We start from the raw sequence: 24,190 nt of genomic DNA, 5'->3' as shown, positions 1-24,190 counted from the left end.
TACTTCTGCCCTAGTCACCATTTAAAATCGGTTTCCATTTGTAGCAGTCATTTATAGAAGTAGTTCCATGAAAATCAAGCACCATAGTTCTTGATATTAGCCCAAAGGAAAAAGAGCTTTAACACAGGACAAGAGTAAGCCTTGTGCAAGGTGCACCAATTTTGTTTAAGTTTCCTCTATTCTTGCTAAAATACTTCAGTTAGTGCATCAGTTAGTCATCATTTTTCTTTTCTTAATTAGACTTCAGATTCTACAGTCTTTGGTAATTAATAAATAAATTGGATTATTTTGTATCTGTTGTATTTTTACATTAAATATATGGTTGTGTAGCTGTTGTCCAAAGCAATCTGCTTATTAGATATAGTCACAATTTTAGCAAATTACTTGAAATTGTTTGAATTTTTTTATTATTAATAAGTACCAACTGAGAATCCTATAGATGCCACTACAGTAGTAAAATTATCTAGCAGAATTTCACAGCAATGAATATTTTGCCATTTCAATACAATACATATCCTATAAATAGCATTCTAACGCATATGAAATTACAAATACTGTTATGTTGTCGAAACCCTATGGCTTGTGCTATAGAGGAGGTCAGGCAAGATGATCATAATGGTCCCATTTGGCCTTACGATCTATGAATTTCCAAGAGTTATAGGTATAGTTTAAGTGCACCCTCAGCATGAGTTGCCTTATTATTTAGCAGAAAGGGGGAAAAAGTAACCTTGTTCATGCTTATACTGTAATGCAGTAGGTCAACACACATTTTACCCACAGGGTAAATAAGTTTTCTTTTTTATATAAGAAGAATAGGCAATTTAATATATGTCTTTCTTTGTATATACCCACAGAACATGGAGATGTGTATGTGCAACCTGCTAATCCTTTCTGTGTGTGCTTATTCTTTTGCATTTAGCTATAGTCAAGAGCTAAACTCATGGGAAGGGGGTCAGCTTTGTATCATAAAATATAGGGAGAGATGAAGCAGTTGTCTCTCTTACATGCTGATGAAGTCAGCAATCTAAAGCAAAATAAAAAGCAAGTTATTGGAAGTTTGTTTATTCTAACACCCAACCTAAGAGACTGAGCTGAGGAGAAACCTTTATTTACCCAAGCAGACCTGGGAAAATGAGAAAATCCCCATGAATTACACAAAGGTACTTACAGAAGCAGAGGAGATTGTTTTTAATCAAACATCAATAGATATCTAGGTTGAAGGATAAATGGAAAGTGTACATTTTATTAGAGCTGAGGGAATATGGCAAAACATTTTCCATTAGTACTTGTTCAAAATTTTAAACACATTCCTTGCCCTGACTCTGTTGTTTTTCACAAAACATTTTATGGATAAGGATATAGAACCTGAAGAAATTTTGCAGAGTAGTTTCTGAAATTATAAATCAGGCATTTACTTCAGGAACCCAGTTTGGAAAACTGCATGTTCATATTTACTTAGGACACAGATAAACTTAATGAAGACATTTTAGAATCTAATTTCCCTTTTCAAAAACTGCCTTTAAATCCTACTGTCAGGTATTTTGACTGCAAAACTTAACCTGAGAGATGATATTTGGTTTTGTGGCTGTTGTGGTTGTTCTCTTCTTGCACTACTTCAGAATAAATCTAACAATACCTATAACTCAGTTCAGAGAGAGGTAAAGGAGGTACAACAAGGGATGAGGATAGTATTTTTAACAAATGAAAAAATCCCAGGATTTAACAATAAATTTTACATGTTCAATAAAGTTAAGTTAGAAACAAAGCAGGAATTGTATCTGTAAGCATAGTTCTTCCCATGACCAATATGACACATGAGCCTAAATATTTAATTCAGTTCTACCAGCTTTAACATATCTATGAGATTTCCAGATGAAATCATTGCATGGTAAGAAAAAGTAACAGTTTGTCAATAGGTATTAACCCTGATGTTGAAGAACAGGGTAACTAAGGAATTTTTATTGTTCTCTCTATAGGAAGAAAATTGGTTTTGAAAATGGTACCAGTTTTCTTTAGTAGCTAAATCTTCTTCTGCCTCTTTGATCACAAAGATATCTCAGGACATTTCAGCTATTGGGATGTATTTTGCAAGTGGGAGAAGCTGGGAGGAAATATTAGATTCACTATGGAACATCTTGTTGAAGGTTACTCAGAGTAACCTAAGAGATGTAACAACATTCTGGAAATCCACAAGACATCTTTTTTGGTCTGGACCAAGAGCAGCTACTTCATTGATTTTCAGAATCAAACCTGTTGGCACTGTAGTTGCAACTTGTCAGTACAGAATTAAGTTTTTTGTTAGCTAACTCATTTCTTGAATTTCTGTTGCTCCTCAGTTTGATGCTGTGGGCCTGACATGCTAATGAATAGTCTCTTCCAAACATGTCTGTATCCCTCCTTTCCAAATACTTTCTTTTGCAAAGATGATTTGTGCGTTTAGAGTAATTCATTGGCAAACTTGAGAAAGAGGACACGAAATGAGGCCAACTTTGGAGAGCTGTTAATGAGGAAGAAGATAAAGTAGTATGATGTGAAAGAAGGATGTGAAAAAGGAAACTGATAGTATTCAAGCGATCACAAACAAGTAAAATGTAATGAGCATAGAGTACAGCACGAATTATTTCTCCAGCTGCATTTTTAATGACAGTAGAATTCAGTCATAAAAATGAGGAAAAGAGCAAAATTTAATGGAGAAGTAAAGGACAGTGATCTCCAATGCAGAGCTGTGAATGTTAATATCTTAAATAGCTGCAGTTAAATACATCAGACTTTGTCAAAGCCCTTTAACAGTTCAGCCCATTTAGCCTAGTAAAATGAAAGCTGTGACGACATGACAGCTGTTCATGAATGTATCAAGGAAGTAAACATCAGAAGGGAGAAAAGCTATTTAAAACAAAGGACAGCTAACCATAGTTAAACCTGGATACAAGTCAGTTTAGGCTACAAATTACATCGTTCTTAATAATCAGAAAAAAAAAAAAATTACTTTTTTTGGTACAACCTTATCAGAGAAATGGATGAAAATATCCTACAGTTTTAAGATACATCTTGATCAGTTTATGAAAGGGATTACACCATATTACTACCACTGCTGTCAGTGAACTCCACTTGACATGAAGGTCATTTCAGGGACTTTCCCCCTTCTCCAACAGAATGAAATTTAAAAGAATTTTAAGCAAAATGTTTTCAATTTTATTTTTAAACAATATTTCAGTCATATCTGATGATAAATTATTTTTGTCATTTGAAAACAATGATTTTGACATTTTAGAACTGCTAGAAAAATATCAGTTGTTTGTATATACATCTAAATACCAGTTTTTCTTATCAGGTTGTTTTTAGAAGCTTCCAACAGTCTTTATAGATTTATATCCACTAAGTCCATGTTATCACCCACCTTCTTAAATGATGATAGTTATGGACATTCAGAATATAACAATACTGATACCAAAGGAATGGATGACTTGGATATGTAGATGATTTTTTTTGCATTTTTGTATAGATAATAGTTTGGCTGAACCTCCTCTACCCGCACAAAAAATGCAGCATGACATTCAACTGTTTTAATTGGTGACCTTTTGGTATACGTTATAAGAAGTGATGTGTAAATTATACAGATAAGAGAAGGTGATCTGAAATAGAAGCATGACAACAGTTGTAAGTATATTTGGAAAGCTAAGTCAAACCCCAGAATTTTGAAAAATCACAATAATTTGAACAATACTTCATCCATGAGCTTTCAATGCCAGTTCAAAAATGGATCATAATTTCAAATGAATACAGCACCTCTGTAATAGGCTGCCACAAAGTACCCAGAAATAAGAATGTGTTTTTATTTATTATTCCCTTTTGAGAAGAAAATCTTAGTCTTCATTTTGAAATAATATATGTTCCTCCTATATATAATCAAAAGCAAAGACATTTTCAGGGTTTACAGGAGGACAAGATAAAATGGCAAAATGCAAAGGCATATACTAGTAATAGACTGCAAAATCAATTTAAGAAGTGCAACTGCAGTTGTCTTTCCCAGGTTTTTAATTATGTGTTTGTTTGCCATGGTGGCCTAATTTAGTCAAGTAGATGAGCCAACATTAAAAGCTGGTAGGAGAGGTAAGTAATCCCCAGGGTGGGCTGCTTGTGTAGAGAGTTTAAAAGCTACATGTACAGAAGCAGAAGCCAAGGCAAATTTGAGAAGGGGGTCCACATGATAAACAGTGAAAAGCCAGCAAATCAAATTTTTCACAATTAGTTGAACAACAACTGTGACAGGTTCAGCGCTTAGCATTTTCATTTGTGTGCTCAAATTTGGTTATCCGTCCTCTTTTATGCAAATGTGATGTGACAGGAGAAGCTGGGAGCACTCAAGCAGGCCGATCACTCACAACAGGAGCTAGGTCTGTACAGCTGAGAGGCCTGGATTAAATGGACTGAGTGCTGATGGATAAATGACATAAGCCAGGCTGAAAGCCTCATGAAGTGATTTAGAACTTCCACAAGATGATGCCCAGAACATAAATTGTACTTTATCCTCAAATGTAAAAATAGAGGGGAGAAAAACATCAGCTTCTGCTAGTAAATAACCATGCTTATAATCTCACTAAATTCACCATGCTTGTTGCCTACTAGAATACAAAAGTTGGGAAAACTACCTCTAATAATCACTTAATGCACCTCCATGTAACTATACAACTCACTGTGGTGTTTTTGTACCTGTATGGGAGACCTTGAAAGCTCATTAGGCAATTAAAGCATTCACTCTACTTTGACAGATGGGAGCATGGCTGGCAAAATACATGTACAGACACAGAAAATTTTTTCACAATGTATGTGCAAGTAATTTGGCAACAAAAATTATCTGTTCAGAGAATTCTATCCTGCTGGAGAAGGTATAATAATTAAGGTGATGTATTGTGCTAGAAAGCATACTTGCACACGAAGGGCTAAAGGACGAACTATCTGTGTATAGCTCCCCCTTCACCAGTTTATAGGAAACTGCAATTCAATAGGTAGGCTTGCCAGAAAAGCATCATAGCTTACCCCTTTGATTACCCCACTGCATTTTTGCTAGATTAATTTTTAGCACAGCTGATAATATTTAGTGGATAGTTCAAGAGATCTCCAAACCTTACTGATGATAGGGAAGTTTGAAAATAATGGCCTATAAGATTTTTATTCATTTTCTTCAATAAGGTTTCTTCTAACTCGTATCTCACAAGAACCATCATGTATTTTACACTTCTCATTAAATCCAACAGTTACTATGGTCTATACATTCTTGATTGCTAATTGCCGTTTATTTGTATGTTAGCAAATGTACTAGGATTTTTTTTTAAAGTACCCTTTCTCTCTTTTACCTAGTGACATTTGTCACTAGAGAGGACGGATTCCTTGCAGAACAGTGTTCTCAATTGTCACTGATTTTTTCAAAGAACAGATCTTCCTCAAGGCCCCTCTGTCTACCTGTGGAACTAGATCCCATTACCTGCGTCTGTTGGACAAAGCTTGGCATTTAAAAATGCTGCACAACCCAGACAACATCTGAATTAGTAAAACAAACAGGTCCAGTATGTATCATAGGCACTGCAACTTTACTGTCAGTACTATTAAATTGTTCGGTCTTAAGCGCTGCAGAGACTTGGATCACCTATCCCAAGACAGAGACCATTCCCAGAAGAGAATGTGGATGTGGTTGTCCTGTTTTGAAGCCTAATAGTGTGCATGAGAGTTGTTCCATGTCAGTTGGCCTTAGCATCAGAGAACAGTCCCAGCCATGTTTAATTTACTAGTATTGATGTAGGCTGAGTCTGAGTACCAGCATTCAGACACGGGAACAAGACACTGAAATAACCTGTCTCCAGTGAGTTCTGCTAAAAGCAAAAGCTACAAAGACACGCTGAAATGTGATAGTGCCGGATAGGCAGCAGACTAAACCACAGCATGACTGTATGACATCAAGGCATTCAGAAGTCACCACAGTCTACCAACTTGCAAAATCTTCAGGCAAGGTGGTACAGGGAGGAGCAGTTGGTGTGCAAGAACATCAATGGGCTCTTCTCACTATTCATTTGTCTGTTGGGGTAGAAGTGCAAGTTGTAAGAAATCATTTGTCCTTTGTCCCATAAACATTTCCCATAAAATTCAGAAGGGCCTGAGATACCCACATCATTTAAAATTTCATTCAGCATCTTTGTAAACAATATAAAAGAATTCATGCTGAAGGTTCCAAACACATTATTGCCATAACCACTGAACAATACTAACCAGAGTGGCTAGAGAAGACTACTCATTTTTTGCTTGGACATTTGGAAGGAAACAAACTGTGGAGTTCTTCAAAAGGCAATGTGTATTTTTGCAAGTAACAGTATATATGGTGTTTGGGTATATTTTAGAGATTTGCTTATGTGCTACTGACAGCTTTGAGAACTCTTTAAACTGTCCAGTGGATCCATGGAGATAAAAGTAGAAAATTACTTTTCGTTGTGATTTTTGGACTCCAACAAAGATGTAAGATTACAGTCTACCTTTCCTTTCATATTAATATTCTCATTTTGAATGTTTTTGATTACCTGATTTTAGAAAGCAGTTATCAAAGCATACACAACCTCTCTCACAGAACAACTTGGTACAGCTCCTAACACTTCAAATGTTCAGATCAGTTCCCAATCTGTTCAGAGAAAGAAGGGCAAGACAGGACCATTAATTCTTTGGACAACTGGAGAAGTATCTAAAAGGAGTTAGGTATGGAAACATTTTGCATTGCAAAAGTGTCTACTTCTAAAGGTTCAATTGACACAAGCTTTTATTAATGCAATCATAAGAGTTTAGACCCATACCTTCCAGCTTATCCTACAGCCATGATGACCAAAGAGGATCCCCCACTCCTATATCAGAACAATAACTCATCATCATTCCCATGTGAAATTATGATATGCCCATTAAGTTGCTCATGTAACTGCTTTCTAACTTGTTCACTCAGACAACAGGGTTAAACAATTTAAATAACAGGAAAGATCTATTACTTGTTTAAGCTCATCTACCTAACTTGGACAAACAGGTTTGAACACTGAGTGGAAAAGTAGTCTTTCAAAACAGCAACTGACTGATGACACAACATATTTCATAGGGATTCATAATAGGGAACACTGAATTCTGCGATCCCTAAGCCACCCAGAAAGAATCACTAAAGTGAGGTTTTTCTAAACTATTAGGCATTTTAGATGCTACTTTAAAGTTCCAGGTGGAAGCCTCTGTGAAAGCACAAGGCAGAGAACCAGTATTTCCTTACCCTCTCCTGTGGGTTTAGCAGTATTTCCCAAATCTTTTATAGCAAGTCTTTTCTCTTCTGCAACAAATTACACTACCCACAGATGTGGCAGACAGTGGGTGGATTGCAGAAAAGGAAACATGCACGTAACCAACTGTTTGGCCAAGAACTTGAAACCTCAGCTTCTATCTGCCTCAGCATCACCTTCTAGCAATTTAGTATTGGTAGTTTATTTCACCAACACCCAACAAACTTCAACAAAACCAGCCTTGATGCTGTCTAACCTAATCACAAATCCTATAGTGCATGGCATATCCCTATACTTACTCTGCTTTCTTCCTATTTGCTTGGTTCCCTGACTGGTTAAGGTCCCTAAACGCCATCAGAATTGTCTATGTTCCCTTCCAGTGGTTTAGCTTGTCTGCACAGATCCATTAGAGGCAATGATCTCTTCCTGATGCAGCCTAGCCCCAGGGCTGTTTTACCCAGCTGGAAATCTGAGTTCTCCTACCAATGGAAAGTGCAGACACTGTGGCCCTGCTGCACAGTGGAGGAGGAAGCCTCTCCTAAGTAGCTTGCTGCTACTGCATTAGCACTGCCCTGACAGTCACACAGCCTTTGACAGAAAACTACTACACTCACAATAAGCTAAACAAAGATGCAAAAGATCTGACAAAATTCTTCCAAGGCTTCTCACACCTCCTTTGGGGATGATCCTTGACCTATCCAAAATTGCCTTTCCTGCCCCCCCACCTCCATCAGAACCACTGAGGGATACGCCAAAGGGAGCCAGAGCTCCCACAGCAAAGTCCCTGTTTATAAGGCTATTAAGACTACCTTTTTACTGACTTCCAAATGGGTACAGAGGGTCAGCTCAAATGCAGGGCCATTCAGCTTTCAATTTAGCAGGTCACTGTTGAATCACAACCTTGTGTTTCTGAGGAGCCTGTGTAAGTGCAAAGTTCCTGTTCTCAATCGCTCTTCTGATCTTCTGTGGAAGCGCTTCAGCTTCCACATTCTGCTCACTAAATGCTTTGTTAAATGTTTTGTCCTGGCTCCTGTAAATCAGAGGAAGAGAAGAGAAAACCCAAGTTGAAGCCAAACACACATAATTGAGAATGGCACACTGGTGCCGGTGTTTCCAATGGAAGCAGCTCAGGCTGAACCAGACCTGTGGGATGAAGAGCTCTACTGATCCCAGCTCCTCACTCTTGCTCCAGCATCCCCCACCACTAACATCTTTTCAGCCACCTGGTGAAGTAGATTAGGAAGGTAAACCAATTGGATTACCCCATTTTTAAAAGCATAGCTGACCTCCTCGATTACTACATTATCACACAAATACCTGCTGTGTCAAGCACAAAGGATAGGCAGGAGTGACCAGCCAGGGTCATCTTTAATGCTGGCATGGAACAAGACTATTTACGAGAACATTTTGCACAACTTAGTCCTGGCCATCAAAGAGTTACTACTGCTTTATCTAGAAAATAAGTTCTTGCAAAACACTATGAAGTTCAGTAGTGCACAGAAATTATTTCACAAAAAGATTCAAAAGCTAAAAGATAGCTCAGTATTTGTTAATTCAGGGTGACTCCAGAGAGTAATTCATAAGCTTCTAAATTAGTATTTTTAAGGAGGTCATAAAATGTGAACTTTAGTAACTGCTACAGCCAATCAAGCTGCCATCAGTCCTGCCTTAGACTACTAACCCTAGTAATTACCTACTCAAATTACTTCAAAAGTTTAACAAAAGCTTATCTACAGATAGTATCGTAGCACAATACACTGCCATTTAAAAACTGCAGTGTAGTGAATGTTACTGGTTAATCTATTTATTACTTCAGGTTCTGGTTTATATAACTTACTCCCCTAATACAAAGCTGTTTCTTCAGTGTTTTCCTGGCAAGCTGTCTTCAAAAAATTCAATATACAGTAAATTTGAAGAGAAAGGCCAGCACAAGAGCAAACATATCAGTATTTTCAGTACAGGAAGCACTACAGTAAATGAGGATGGAAAAGAAATAGCACTTTAAATTCACTTGAAAGGATGTTTAGAGATAGTTCAACACAGAAACAACTAATATTTTAAATTATTTTAATATTAAAATTATCAAAACATAAATTTAGTGAAGACATACAAATAATATTGTGGGAAGTTCACCAATACAAAATTGCAAATACAGACAGCATTAACCTGTTAGAAGTCAAGAAGTTCTAATGGTGACTTATGCTCCTTAATTTTTCACTATATATCAACAGAAAAAAGTGCTCACTTCCATTCTGCTATACTGCCAATATCCTTACATAATTTCTAATTGAAGAATTATTTTGTAATTCAGGTCAGGCAGTAAGTCTGCCGACCAGCACTTTGCGCATTAACCATCTCTCAGCTTCTTCCACCATAAAGGCTACTGCTATTGCTCTTTGTTCTTTAATTTTACATTTTCCAGTAACAGAATACTCCCATCTAAATACACTATGTACAGGATGTTGCTTATTGGAACAAAGAATTCCAAACTCTAAAATCAGAAAACGCCTTTTTCAGAATCCAAAAGGTAGTTTTGCAAAACAGCTGATGAAATTTTACTACAGCAAAAAAACCCCCAACAGAAGTAGCTTGTAAGACCTCCAGTGTTCAGATCCCTGAATACTGGAAACAAATATTCACCAATTATTGACTTCGTATTTTAAAAGTAGACATTATTTTTTTCCCATGAAAGATACTGAATAAGTGCTCCTGGATAGAGCAGCAAAAGAAGTTTTCTATTCTCTCCGTAGAAAGACCTGTTTAAAAGGTGGTTCCAGAAGATAAGCAGTTATGGTTCCACAACCAGGCCCATTCAATCCCTGAAATAATGCATGGAAGCAAAGTTTTCAGGTATGAGCAGATAACATTTCCTTTCACTGTAAGAATTTGTTTGAAAGATGGTCAAGGTTTCAATTACTCAGAAAGTCCACCCTTGTGAACATGTGTACTGCACAATTCTATACTGCAGCAAGGTTTTCTAAACCTGCTCTCTTAATGCTTAGTGGATATTTCTGTTTTGTTTTGTTTTTAATAAAACTTGCAATTTTACACAACTTTTTTTGTCTTATACATGCAGGATGGTACAGTCTATGGGGGGCTTTTGAAAACACCAGCAATGAAAAAGGTTAAGATTGTAGAACTTCGCAAATAAATAAGCAGTATCCTACCACTCTGTTTTCTAAGGTAAAATATTGCCATGGAGAACGCAGATGGAAAAACATAATTAAAAATTGTAACAAAATACATATGAACATAGTATGTCTCTTCTATTTGCTACCAAACTGGTAGAAATAGCACATGGGGAATATATAATTTTAAACATTATCCAACACCTCTCTGAGAGCAGCAGTGGGTAAATGTTAATCATTTATCAGATCTGAATGCAAACAGACAATTGTGATACATAAAACCAACAAATTTTTTCAACAAGAACTTCTCTTCACACAATCACTTTTGGTAAGCAAGGTTTCCATCTTCAAGTGAACTCAAAGATACTAACTTCTTGGAAGTTTTCTAGGATTTTATGATGTCTATCCACAAGCGACAGCAATACAGCTGCCATCTTGCAAGAAAAAAGATAGCATATAATAATCTCTACATAGCTGAATTTGTGAGTTAGGAGGAGCGTAACAAAATTTGTGCACCTCAGGAGTTTCTTATATCACGCTAATGAAAGGGAAAACACCACAGAATGAGTCACGTGCATTCTGCACGTTGTTGGCCTAAAAGGGATTCATGTGCATGGACTTTGCACGTTCCGAGTTCCAAGTGTAGAGACGCATGGGCTACCAGTAGCTTCCCGATGCACTTGGGCAAGACAGTTAACAGTGTATCGGAAGTACCCGGATGAACAAGTATTCCATATTGCAGCTGAAAAATTGTTTCATGTAGTTACACTGCACTAGTTGGTGGAGCTACAGTAGTAATTCTTTGATGTATTTAACATGAGTCTACCATAAAGCACAGGTAACTGGCTACAGTGGTGATATTTCTTCATGCCATGTCAGGCTGGCAATTTCTTTTGTAGTCAATATAAAAATGTAGTATTGTCTGCCATTTCTGCCCTCACCACTGTCCAGCAGTAAGTTTTAGCTTTCCATTCACTGCATATCCCCTATTCTAGAGCATAAACACATAAAAAAAGATTTTTATGAAAAGCTTTGATAAACAGGATGTAGCTACCCAAAGTTTTCTGTAACTTCAACTGTAATCTATCAAAAACTAAGTCAACTCCCAGAGCAGAAAAGGAGATGGATATATGCCTGTTGCAACTCAGAAATGTTCTTCTGCTTTATTCAGATTTAAACACCTTGAGTCATGTTTTATCATTGGTACCTAAATCCAAAGAGGGATACTTTGTTTCAGTTCACACAAACAGAATTTCTGCTGACATGGTAGGGATGTATACAGGTTTCCGCAAGAAATGCAAATATTAGTATGAGAACTGAAACAGGAAAAATATCACCTAAGTGTTGAAATGAGAGCAAATCACTTTCAGTTATTGTGTTTCACTTGTGTAGTCATAGTGCCCTCTAGCAGTCGAAAGAGAAAATACAGGGTTTTATCTCAAGGAAAAAAAAAAACATTCCACAAAACCAGAACTGCCTTTTCTAAGCAGAGAAAGAACAGTTTGCAAATGGGAGGAAGAACATGTCTTCATGTTAAAAACAAGGTACTTTAATGGAAAGGGCACTTCTCTCGGCTTTTATGCAGCAGAATCCTGCACAGCTGGGAAGCGCTATAAAACAAAAGTTCTTGTACCTTAAAGGCATTTCTGTGCTTCTGTAGATCTCACCTACACCGTATATGCATTAGCAACATGCACACGATTTTGGCAAAAGGATATAGACTTTTACATGCATAGATAAACATACACTTTTGTGAAGTCTTTGTTTTCTCTCAAGGAGGAAACATTTTGGCTCAAACATCTTTATTGCACAAAATTTGGTGCAAGATGAAGAACAAATTATGACCTTTAAAACCTAAGAAACTTTTCTCATTTCCCTGGAGATCATATTATTGTATAGAGAGAAGAGTTAGTGTGCCTGCGAGCTGAGAAATTTTCTGTCTAGCTGCAGATCATTAGGGAAACATTTTGGAGAAGTTAGGTGTTTCTTTTTCCCTTTGCATTTAAAAGAACACTAAGCCTAAGAAGTGTAAGACATTCTTCAGCATCTGGTCAGCTGTACTGTTTGAGTTTTGAGGCCTGTAAATAACATTTCTTATTTCAAATAATCTCCATAGCTTGTTAGGATGAACTGTAAGTACCAGTTTGCTTTTTTTATTTTCCATCCTTTTTAAAGAAAAGTGTATGCTAGATGTTATAAAAAGATCTGACTTTTTAAAGAAAATATTTACCCATCAAATTACTATCCAAAATTCTTATGTGAAACTGCAACACTGAAGAGTAAAATAGTTTAAGAGAGTAAAAAGACAATTTCACCCTCTCTGCATCCAAAAGGTCAAAAAAAAAAGTCTACTGCAGATGTTTCTCACAAAAATGAATTTTTAAGAGTACATGTCTCAAGATTTTCTTCTCCCATTTGCTGACAGGGAAATACTACAATACAGGTCATCAACTAGCACAGACAGATTTGCTGAATGTGGTATTCCGGTCTTTGCCAGAGAAAGGTGAGAAACTGAATTAGTCTGTCGTACTAACAAAGCAGGAAGGATCTCGGACTTCAAGAATTCAAACTGTAACATGAAAATTATTATAAAATACCAGAGGGTCAGATGAGGTGATTTTCAAAGACATCAACTGGTCTCAGGATTACAATCTTACTGTAAGAAGAAAAAAAAAATTAATCTTCACTCACATGGACAAAGAACAAAGTACCAACATTCAGATAAGCTTTAGCATTAAAACATATAGAAGGGTTTTACAAATAATTACCCACTAGGAAAAAAAAAGAGAAGTTTCTTGTGCAGTTATGTTCTTGAAATCCCTCCCATTAGCGTTCCAATTAGATCTAAAGAGAAATCAAATAAAAGACCGAAATCACAGAAGTCTGTTATTGTTGCAAGTATTTTTGATGTCTACGGATTTAAAACATGGTTCAGAATAAAACACACAAAGACATATTAAACTAAAAAAGTGAAAATTATTTCATAAAACTACAGTACTTCAGCAACTGTGTGACAAGCACACTTAACGTGTTTATAAACATGAGTCCACAAAAACCAAGAGTTCATTTTCACCAAGGATCAGTTTACAGCTATATTGGCTCAACTGAAAAAGATATTTTAAATCTTCTCAGGAACTTCTACTTTGTCTGACTTAACAGGTTCAGTTGAAAGTAATGAAGTGCTATAACATCAATACAATAAGAAACAGCTCCACTCAGAATAGGATGAAGAACAATCTAAATTGTTCAGATTTTCACACTTTTTTTTTTTCCACAACCTCTTCAAATTTCTGCTATTTGTTCCAGTTGTTCTAATCTTAATTTGTTAACTGTAACTTAATTTGCTAATAAAAGGTAAGCAATAGAAGATTAAATCTATATCTTCTTTAGTTGCAGTATTAAAACAATGCTGAATTACAGGAAATGAGGTGCTTCATTAAAGGTCTATGCCCCCTTATGTTATTTTGTATATTGGTACAACAGTAGTGTATGACTGGTGGAAGAAAAACAAAAAATCCCCTGCCATTCTCCATCTATTTTTGGTGAGACCTACTAGTTCAGAGATTAATTAAAAAAATACGGGGAACATCCAAAATCACTTCATTGAGTCAAAACTAAATTCTTGTGCCTCTTTTTGTGCTCTTTTATGTTCACAAGACAACCGACAATTACAAAGTGTCCATTCCATCTAGAACACCCTCTAACAAATGTACAGTTATTAAAAGTTATCCAAGGGCTGACAAGAATAAGCTTAGTCAGTTTCGGGACCTCTTCAGAGTAGATGGTCAACAACAAGAGCAGATGTCTTAAATTAGGTACAGTCATGCTATGCTGTTCTCAGATACCCAAGTTACCTGGATAGAAATTTTTGACTGCTTTTCTAGTTAAGGAATAGTAACTGTTTTCAGACTGTGGTTTAGAACAGAAACCTATTTTAAGTACCTGAAGCTGTACAAATACTTTTCAATGGGTTTTTTTTCCCTTTAAGTAAGTCCTGTACCTTTGCGATTCACTAACAAATAACTTGTATTTCTTCTATAGGTTTTCTGATTTGAAATAAGTGAGTTTTAAGAGAAGAAAAAATACAAATAGCACTGTCCGTAAGTAACATTTCAAAGAGGTATTCTTGTTACTTTACTTGTAGACAAACTGTAATATAGCCTGAATTACTCCCATTTCTTAAAAGTTTTTCTAGTTCAACCAAATGTGGTTTACTACAATATTGTCAACTGAACTACACGCCTGATCACATCTTATTCAAGCCCTTTAGCGTCTAGCTGGAAAAGAAAATACCTTCTTAAATGTTTACCTTCATTTCCACAGAAATTTTGAAAAGCTGTCTAGGGAAAACTGAGGTAACCCCACTCTAGGTGTTTCAGACTAGGAAAATCGATTTGCAGAACTGTTAAAAGAAACAATGATTTAGCTAATCACACTGGAGACATACATTGGAATGCATTCAGAAGGATAAACTAAGTGAAGAAGGGAATGAAAGTCAGCAGGATGCTTGGTTTGTTGATTCAAACAAGGAAGGATGCTGCTCTAGGTGACAACAGATTTCACTGAAGGCTATGCTAATAAGGATCTGACTGAACTGAAATGACAAGAGTTGGCTAAGGTAGTAGCAAAAGAAGGAGGGGAGAGCATAGCTAGACAAGGAATACAAGGACAGAGCAAGCCAGAAAGAAATCAAATCAAGAGTCATTTGATAATGACACAATTACGTACAGAATCCATTTAGACTGCAACCAGGCCACCGTTCTCTTACACTGAATGGCACAGAATCACAGATTAGTTGTCATTAGCTTGTGTTGATTGACTGCAGTGAAAAGGCAGGTTTGAGCACCAGACAAAGCATGCCACACAACCACCTTAAGGCAGCATGCACAGCCCCTTCCTATACCTGTTCTGTACGACAACATATAAAAAACTTCTACCTGCCGGACTGTGAGTCTGGCACCTTTCAGATGTACTAAATTATTAAAACAGAAAACTAAAAAAGCTTGTATTTAATTCAGTAATTTAGAACAGCTCATTCAGAGCACTGGATATAAAGGTTCTTAAAATATTTTATTTTGCCTGAAATTCAGTGTAAAAGGAAATCAATTTCCCAAATACAATTCCTTATGGCAAGATTTAGAACCTACTGTAACAAGCATGGCAGTCAATTGTGAAATTTCAATGTGAAACTAAGAATCTACAAAAATTTTAAGTGCTTATTTTTGCAACAAGATATGCATACACAGAGGGACATATGAAAAAAACCCAACAAAAACCCCAAAAGCAGGATCCGGGTCTCAAAAACCCTCAAATAGCTGTAAAGCACAGAACAAAAATTCTACAGCCAGAGCTCTTCTCTCTGGGCTACTATTACTTCTACTTTCCTCCATTCCTATTCTGGAATTAAAAAAGAAGGCAGAGACATGATTTATAGCCGTTCTCCCCAGCCTTCCCCCCGAAAAGACAAAAACACAGACTGAAGTACTTGAGAGTACTATCCCCTGCATGTATTTGATAAATGATAGTGCTGCACCCATTAATGAGTTGATGGGGAAAAAAAAAAAACAAACCAAAAAACCCTTCACAACTCTAATACTTAATAAATGGATTTTCTTTTGAAAACAGACCAGAAGAATGCCACTAAATGGAAATAAAAACAAGTATTTCTGGTGATAGAGGTCCTTTACTGCAAAGGACTAGGCAGTTCCCCTTCCTAAGAAGGGGGAAAACTTCAGACCTCACATAACAGAATGCCTCGTTAGAGCCAATGAAGTATTTCTGTGGAGTATACTAACATTTCATGTCTGTACATTTTTAAATTATGAATATACACTACAGTGTGAACTGGAAAAATGTAATCACAGAAACACAGGAATAAAAAAGATGCATTAGTGTGCGCACTAAAATTTTTTAGAACAATACCTACCAAATATTCCACATCTCCTAATCTATTTTTCTAAAATACATTTCAGTACTGCATGTATTTTTGTGGGAACAAATTTTCTTCTACAGTTCCACAGTGCAGGGATACAGAATAAATTCCTTATTGTTGGAATATTAATCTATTTACTGTTTGACTTAAATCAGTATAAAATTCAGAAGACACCCAAAAGCTTTTATGCAACAGAGTACACTTGTGTGTTAATGTAAACAAATCATCATTATGTTGAGTTTTTTATATATTCGATAGTATTTTAGTATAAGTGATAGTGATTAGAGCTCCTTTTGTGAATATGGGGGTGGGGGTTGCCATTTGGAATGGTCTTTTTCCTTTTCTTTTTTTTTTCTTTCTTTTTTTTTTTTCATTATGAAGGACCATTGCCTTAGCTTTTTTGGTTATTGCTTTTTTTTTCTTTTTTGTTTTGTTTTTTTTTTTAAGACCATTCCATTTCTTTATTTTTTAACATCTTAAAGTCATAAGGACTTATATGCAAAGCAGTCATACACTTTATCATTAAAACCCATAGGTAAAATACGTACACAAATCCAACAAAAGGCTAGTACATAGTAAAGCCTAAGCATACTACTATGCAATATTATGAATACATAACTTTAGAGACTTCGGTTTAGTACTGTTATCTATTCATTTCTGAAAACATTCACAAAGATTTTAAATGCAAATTTTCATTCCGTATCTGGAATAGAACAAAAATTATCTATGTTATAACAACTTTTGGTCATTTGTGTTTGACCAATTCGGTAAATTACAAAGAACCCAAAGAATTCTGTAACTTTCTGTAGAACTATGTAATAAAAACATTGCATATGTTCCTAGTATGATGTCTTTAGCAATCATTTACTGAAATGTAACTCAAACATCAATCTCTCAAAACGTATAACTGACCAGCTGCTTTTTAGTCTATATCCGAATCCAACTTCATCACAAAACCCCTTTTAATACAAAGATGAAGCACATTAGGTAATACTAATGCAACACAGGTGCAGTTCTAGCATTGTCATTGATCAGCTGAATCATCTTCTCCATGAACGAGATTCATTATCCTCCTCCTCTTCATCATCATCTTGAAGCAGTGAGTCATCCACCAAAGATTCTTCCTGAAACTTCAAGAGAAAAACGTGATACTCTTATGTCAGAAAATGTTAAAAGATCAAAAGGCAAAATACAAATCTCTGATACTAGCAATTTAATAAAAAACAAATTTATTTTTGTAGGTAAACATTAATGCTTTCAAAAAAGTATACTGTATGTATATGTATTATATACATATATTAATAAATGGCAAATGACACATTTTTCTTTTCAATGGACTTCAAAATGACCAGGACATATACACCTCATACTTAAATAGGTCTTCTGATTCTTTAGCATATCATTCATGCCCAAGCTGCAATGTTCCCATGGAACTTAAGACGCTATTCTGAAAACTAATGTTAGTTTTTGCACATTCACAGTAACTACGCCTGATTTCATCCAAGAGCTTAATGCACCTGTGTCAGACCATCAAAAAGGTTGAATCTGAGACATTTTGATTTTGACAGCTTAAACAAGCTTAAAACCAATATAAAGATTTAAAAGACTGGGGCAGGGAGACAGGTATTTACAGAAATTTAAACAAATTATATTAATGTATTTTCCTTTCAGTAACAACATCGTAACTTGGTGAGATTTTGCAAAATCCTGAACATTTCAGGTTGACTGTTACAGACAGCTTCAGAGAGGCAAAGTTAAAAAAAAGAAAGATAAACAGTGAGTTAATTATTACCTACATGTAGACACAGGGATGTAGATATAAACTATGCTGTCTCAGAATTTTTTGATGATTGCACCTATCACAGCAATTTCTGTGCTAGCTAAAGAAAGGACTGAAACACAAGGATGTCTTTCCCCAGCAAAATCTCCCAGCTACTAAGTAACAGTTATGGTCCTTCTTGTTTTTCTTCTCCCAGTAACTGTAGTTTTTTGTTACAGAATTTCCAAATTCAGGAGGTGTGAAGGTTGATTTGTGAAGTCTCTGGAGAGGCGTGAGGCTCTAGGCTGAAGAAAGCCTAGAGCTAAGCCTTCTCTCTTTCCAGCAGGCTCTTTTACAAGAGGCAGAAACTACTATCTTCATTACTTTTGCCTACAGAAAGTGCATTTTAAAAAGCAGCTCTGTCAACACCTGACCTGTCAACGTTATGCCTGGGTACTCTAAGCCAGACTAAAACACTGAAGCTTCCCAAAGACTTCGCCTCTTCCCCTGGTGTCTAGATGTCCAGTAGGCTAAAATACAACAGTGCTGGCAAAAAGGAGTAGTCCTGGGCAGCACACAACACAGAACTCTAAGGTGTGCAAGGCTGAGTGGCAGTAGGGATGATCGAAAAGCCTGGAACAATTTCCGTATCAGGAACAACTATAGGGACTTGGATTCTCTGGTTTGGGGAGAAAGAAACTGAGGGGGAGTATGACAGGAGTCCATATATCTTAAGTGTCTCAGAGAAAGTGGTTGTCTTTTTGATCCAAGAGCAGAAAAACATATTAAACGTACAGGTGGCAGGTCCAATACAATGATACTTATTCTGGTAGATGCAGTTGAACAGTAGCATTCCCTGTTGCAGGACATTATAGGTGCTATTCAGATTCCAAAGAAACCAGACAAATTCATAACATAAACACCTATCAAGGGCTTTCAACTACAAAGACACCACATCTCTGACTCAACAGGTCCCTGAACTGCAAACCACTGATGATTAAAAACGTATCTCCACTTACACATTTTATACTCTTCCTAGGCATCTGTTGTTGACTCAGAGTCAACTCTTTTGTTAGGCATCCAGGTGTAGTACATAAGGCATCTAAGAAGATTAGGTGCTTTCATAATTAAGTGGCTACTCACCAGGGATTTTCTAAAGCATCCAAGTCCAAAAGACCTACCTCATATTTTCATAAATGGACTAGGAGCCCGGTTTCATTATTAAGAATGCCACTCTGCTGAATGATCTAGCTCCCCTTTTCCTTTCTTCTTTTTTCCTCAATCAGGGTATTTAGTTTCACTCAAGTTTTAAGCCTGCTATGCCTTTTTAGCATAGTATACCTTAGCTGAACTAAAATGGTAGTTTAGACATGGAAAAATAAAGGAAATCTTTTTCATGTGTTTACAACAGCTACTATAAAATGAAGTTAAATAAGTAGCATGATGAATTGCAGGCATACAGAACTCAAGACATTTTACATGTATAAAGAATGTATGACTGAAATTCTGTCTATACTGACTATAAGAACCCATCCCATCCCCAATCTAGTCCTGCATAAGGACCAAACTTTAAACAATAAAACGATGTAAAATTTCTTTTATACAATTGGTTGAACTTCAGTACATGAACAAGAAGTTCTTGAACTCATCCATCCAGGACCTGGGGATCATAACATTATACTTCACATACTAACTTAACCAAATGCTAGGAGCAATACAAAGCTCACAGAAAGAATGCCACTTAAATGCAAAATTTCCCAAGGATTATTGAACAGAAATTCCTTGTGTAAAGAAATTTGGTGAAGGTTAGGACGACTAATTCAGTTGTAGAAAATTCAAATAAAATCCAATCTTATTACAGAAAGAAGACAGGAGAGTTACATATATTTGTCTTGTTCTGAAAATGGAAAGGGTCAGAACTAAGTACATCAATCATGTTTAAAAAAAACCTGTAAATACTGGGCCAGGTAAGAATCCAGCAACACTACTAACAAAAATACAGGTAAACTAATATTTTTTTATTTCACATTTTCTATTGCAAAGATGTCAGCAAGCATACAAAAGCAATGAACATTAAGGGTTTTGATCCAAGATCAACTCCTATACATTTTCCACAAGAATAATTAGCTAAGTTTTCTTTCCATACCTGATGACTCCTGTTAAGAACAACCATCACCTAAAACAGATGCATCCCACTACCACAAATATTTCTCAGCTGATGAGTTGTCGTCATGCATACAGGCCTGAGGTCTTTCCCTTCTGTCCTTTCCCTTTGCCAGGGCAGCCAGCGCTTCTCATTTGTTACTATATCCATTCCCTTTACCCCACTACCTCTATTCCAGAGGTTCCCTCCTACACTCAGTGTCTTCAGGTGGGGTTAAAAATTAATTTCTCTGTAGTTCACCTACCAGCGAATCTGTACTTTCCTTCCTTTACACTGCTGAAGCGTTTGCATATCCCTGCATGCCCTTCCTTCATTATGCCAAATGGAGACCTCTCAGTGAAGTAGCTACTCAGTGAGAACTCTCAATAAGGTAGGCTCCTTGCAGCAAAAACACTGCTGTTGATTTTCACAGACAATACATCCCTGAAGAAGTGACAAAATATCTAAGATGCTCTGAAGATTCCCCAATGTAGCCTCTCATTCACTCACAGCTCATTACTATCTCAGAATGCAGACAGTTTGCGTCTGAGGTTTGCATCTACAAGGAAAGTAATATTTATTAAGTCAGAATGCACAAATGCCTAATATGAATACACATTAGTGGAAGTAGTCTACTTTACCTGTCTTCAGCTGACGTGCTAAAAAGGAATTAGCATTTTTGGACACAGAAAGCAAACAGACAAACTGGCTTTCTTCAGGAAAAAACATGAAGTGAATACTACAAAATGTAAAAGACCTAACTGAATTTGGTTAGACCAAAACAATCTTGTGAACCTGCTTCTATGGTAGGTCTGCCAAAATATCATAGCAAAAAGATACAGACAAGATACTATCACCGAGTAAGTCAAGGTGTACTTCTACTTCAGCTATTCTACAGCAATTATGTATAATTAACAATTATGTTAACCGGCAGTAAATTAATTAGAAAAAAAGATTGCCTGACTTCTTCCCCAAGTGGCATTTATTTTTTCAGAATTTTCAAACATCTGTATTTTGAGTGTAATGAATTAAATGCATCAAGAAATGCTGCGCCACTATTCCTACATTAACCAATTCAGGTTATCTGGACAAGGCTTTAGTATCTTTCACATACCATGATGAAGACTAACACTCAGTAGTACTTCAGATGTCTGAATGAAGTTAGTAAATGCTCTAAATTATTCCTTCACCTGTAACCTCCAAGCCAAATCTCTATATAAAGGAAAATTAGATTCTGCAATTTTATTCTCTAAGAAATTAGTGCCTAAAGTAGATGGTACAAAACCATGTTTCAGACAAAATCCTCAATCTCTCTCACACAAGTTCAAACCTACTCCTTGCATTTTGTAGATATATCCTCGAGATTTTTTTGCTGTATAAGAAATGAAACATGTCTGCAAGAAAAAGTAAAGTATCTGGCCTTTCAACAGCTTAGAGAACAAGAAATGTATATATAGATAAATCCACTTTCTGATACCAAAACATGAGTTAAGTTAAAAAATAAAAGTGTGAATCAACATTTTCTTTTGAAAAATCTACATTATTTCATCTAAAAGAAAAATTAAAAAAAAGCAAGCTTACTTCTTCTTCATCAGGTTCAGCTTCTTCTGTTTCAACAGCTGACATACTAGCAACAGGCTTGTTCCATGCCAACTTCAACTCTTGTCCTTTAAAACGAGATCCATGAATTGCAGCCTAAAACAAGTTTAAACATTTTAGTTATATATGTCTTTGTCAGGGGAAAAATTAACTTCAGTAATACTTAAATGCCAGAAATAAACCAAGAGTCTGTTTTTTCAAAAGAAAATCCAAGTTGCAATACGTACTGAATTAATGTTAACAGGCTAAAACAAAGAAACTTCATGCATTGCACATGGATTTCACATATCCTTTCAGGAAAATGATCAAAATATATTCAGAAGAAAATAAGCTTGGAAAACCATAAATCATTTGGTGATGTGGATAATATATTGAACCAACACCTTCCTGGTTTTTAATATTATCTTGATGGGTTCTTCACCTTTCAAAGACGGACACAAAACTGTTAAAAGTATAGCTTACTGGAAGAAGGAAGACATCCAAGAAATAAAAATGATTTAATATTTAAAATAAAAACCCCAAACAACTAAAAAAAGCCCCTTTGTGATTACAACTTAATCTACTGGAAAATGTTCCACTTCCTGTAAAGCCCTTGTAATTGAAATGTAAAAATTTTTAACTTATGGGATATTCATGCCTTTCTAAGTACCAGCTGCATTAAGTGGCTGCTTTGGAAATAGTATGTTCAAATTAAAGTAACATGAATGAGCATAAATCAGCGTTAGCAACATTCCGAAATAACCGTCATGGTCACAAAAGATTTATAGTACAATCTGAAAGCACAGCATAATGTGAAATGTAGAAACAATTACATGTTCAATGACATCTGAACATGAATTGTGTGATATTAAAGTCCCCAGGTATAAATTTTAAATCTGTACATATAAATTTATGATAAATTTAAAAGATTCTATGCTTATTAAAATGCAGCTCAGGAGCTTTTTGTCCATGGTCTCATCACAATGTCACACACCTAGAATTTTTAAAAGTACTCATACGTGACATTTAGGTCCAGAAACAACTTGTAATCTTTGGAAGAAATTACTACTACATAAAAATGCAACATTTTACAATAGGGAATCCTCCCCTTCCTTCCAGGCTAGAACATACACGGTCATAAAGCCCAGGCCTATTTTCATTTAAGAAGGTAAAATATTAGCTGCATTTAGTTCACAATTGGCCTCGACAGAGATTTTTAATGATTACCTTCTGCAACTTTGCCAATTGCCAGTCTTAAAGTCTGCTTTAGTAGTAAACAGAAATTCCAGTGGAAATATATTTAATATATAAGAATATCTTAAGGAAAATACAGATTTTACCGTATTTGATCAAACACAGTTTTCATCAAATTTTAATTTAAAAATGAGGTTGCAATTAGACACAAAGTCATTTGACAATTAAAAGCTTTAATTCTAACTAGAATGTGGATGTCTCAAACATTGATCATGAATTCTGACCCAGATAAAATAACCCCACTTTCCGGAGCATATTCTGAACTTCACCTTGAACACAGCTTGAAAACTCCACCTATTCTATTTGAGAGTGATTGAGGATAAACACACTGCTTTTTAAATGCAGTGAAATGCATCATAAAAAAACACCAAACAATATATAATGTTGACTTCAACCTTTCCACCAAACATATTTCCCTTCTCCTCCTGCCCACATCATTCTTCGTTCTCTCCACTACCTTCTTTTTCAGATGCTTCCTATCTCTACACTTCTATATTTCTTTACAAAATACTACCATTCCCTGCTTTATGATACAGAAATTTAGCTAAGCCTGAAATGATTTTCCATGCCAATTTTTATGCAAAACAAGTTATAACAGTAAAACCTGTATTTTGCTGATGAACAAGTGTCTGTAGTAAGACACTGTTAAGATCCTTGTTGTGAATCATACTCCACCTGGGAGAAGTAAAGACTTTATTTGATCAGTCCGATTGTTGTTCTAGGGGACCTATTTTTCTTTTCAGGGAAGCAAAGTTCCTCTCAACACCAATGTCAAAGAATATGAAGTTGCAAAGCAAAGGACCCATGTCAGGAAGCACCAAAACTAAAATGCCAACCTTAATTCAGTCCACCTGTGAGCATACTAATGATGACAGCTTTTATTTGCAAGTAGGTATTTCTTATTCTCCACAGAACTTTTGTTCACTCTTGAACTGTGTTCCGTCAATACAGTTGTCTGGTACTTTTTTCCCCCATCAGTCATTAACTACACTTCCTTTTTTACAGAGTAATTACAATCTCCATACTGTTAGGGCTCATCATTGCTGTATCTAAGAGTTTCACAAAGAATACCTCTACTTTCATAAAAACTTCCATGCCATTTCT

At 35.9% G+C, this 24,190-nt stretch overlaps 1 protein-coding gene across 15 annotated transcripts in view; it reads right to left on the bottom strand.

Moving 5' to 3' along the window:
* Nucleotides 1-1,173: 1,173 nt before the first annotated feature.
* RBM26 (RNA binding motif protein 26) overlaps nucleotides 1,174-24,190 on the bottom strand; it is a 74,108-nt gene continuing 51,091 nt past the window's right edge. For 5 of the 15 annotated variants that reach the window (XM_074815464.1, XM_074815468.1, XM_074815466.1 and 2 more), the window contains 2 exons: nucleotides 21,836-21,949; nucleotides 16,657-17,482 (listed from right to left, as the gene is read on the bottom strand). In XM_074815464.1, coding sequence (XP_074671565.1) covers nucleotides 17,393-17,482; nucleotides 21,836-21,949 — 204 coding nt within the window. In that variant the 3' untranslated portion in view covers nucleotides 16,657-17,392. Of the gene's footprint in view, nucleotides 6,070-6,566; nucleotides 6,665-8,101; nucleotides 9,260-13,017; nucleotides 13,077-13,192; nucleotides 14,823-16,656; nucleotides 17,483-21,835; nucleotides 21,950-24,190 lie in introns of those variants that run through there. The other 10 variants (XR_012622020.1, XR_012622022.1, XR_012622023.1 and 7 more) reach the window with 10 other exon arrangements.

The sequence above is a fragment of the Strix aluco genome, chromosome 2 (genome assembly GCF_031877795.1).
Source record: "Strix aluco isolate bStrAlu1 chromosome 2, bStrAlu1.hap1, whole genome shotgun sequence".
NCBI classification, from domain to species: domain Eukaryota; kingdom Metazoa; phylum Chordata; class Aves; order Strigiformes; family Strigidae; genus Strix; species Strix aluco.
This window is presented reverse-complemented; position numbering and strand designations above follow the sequence as displayed.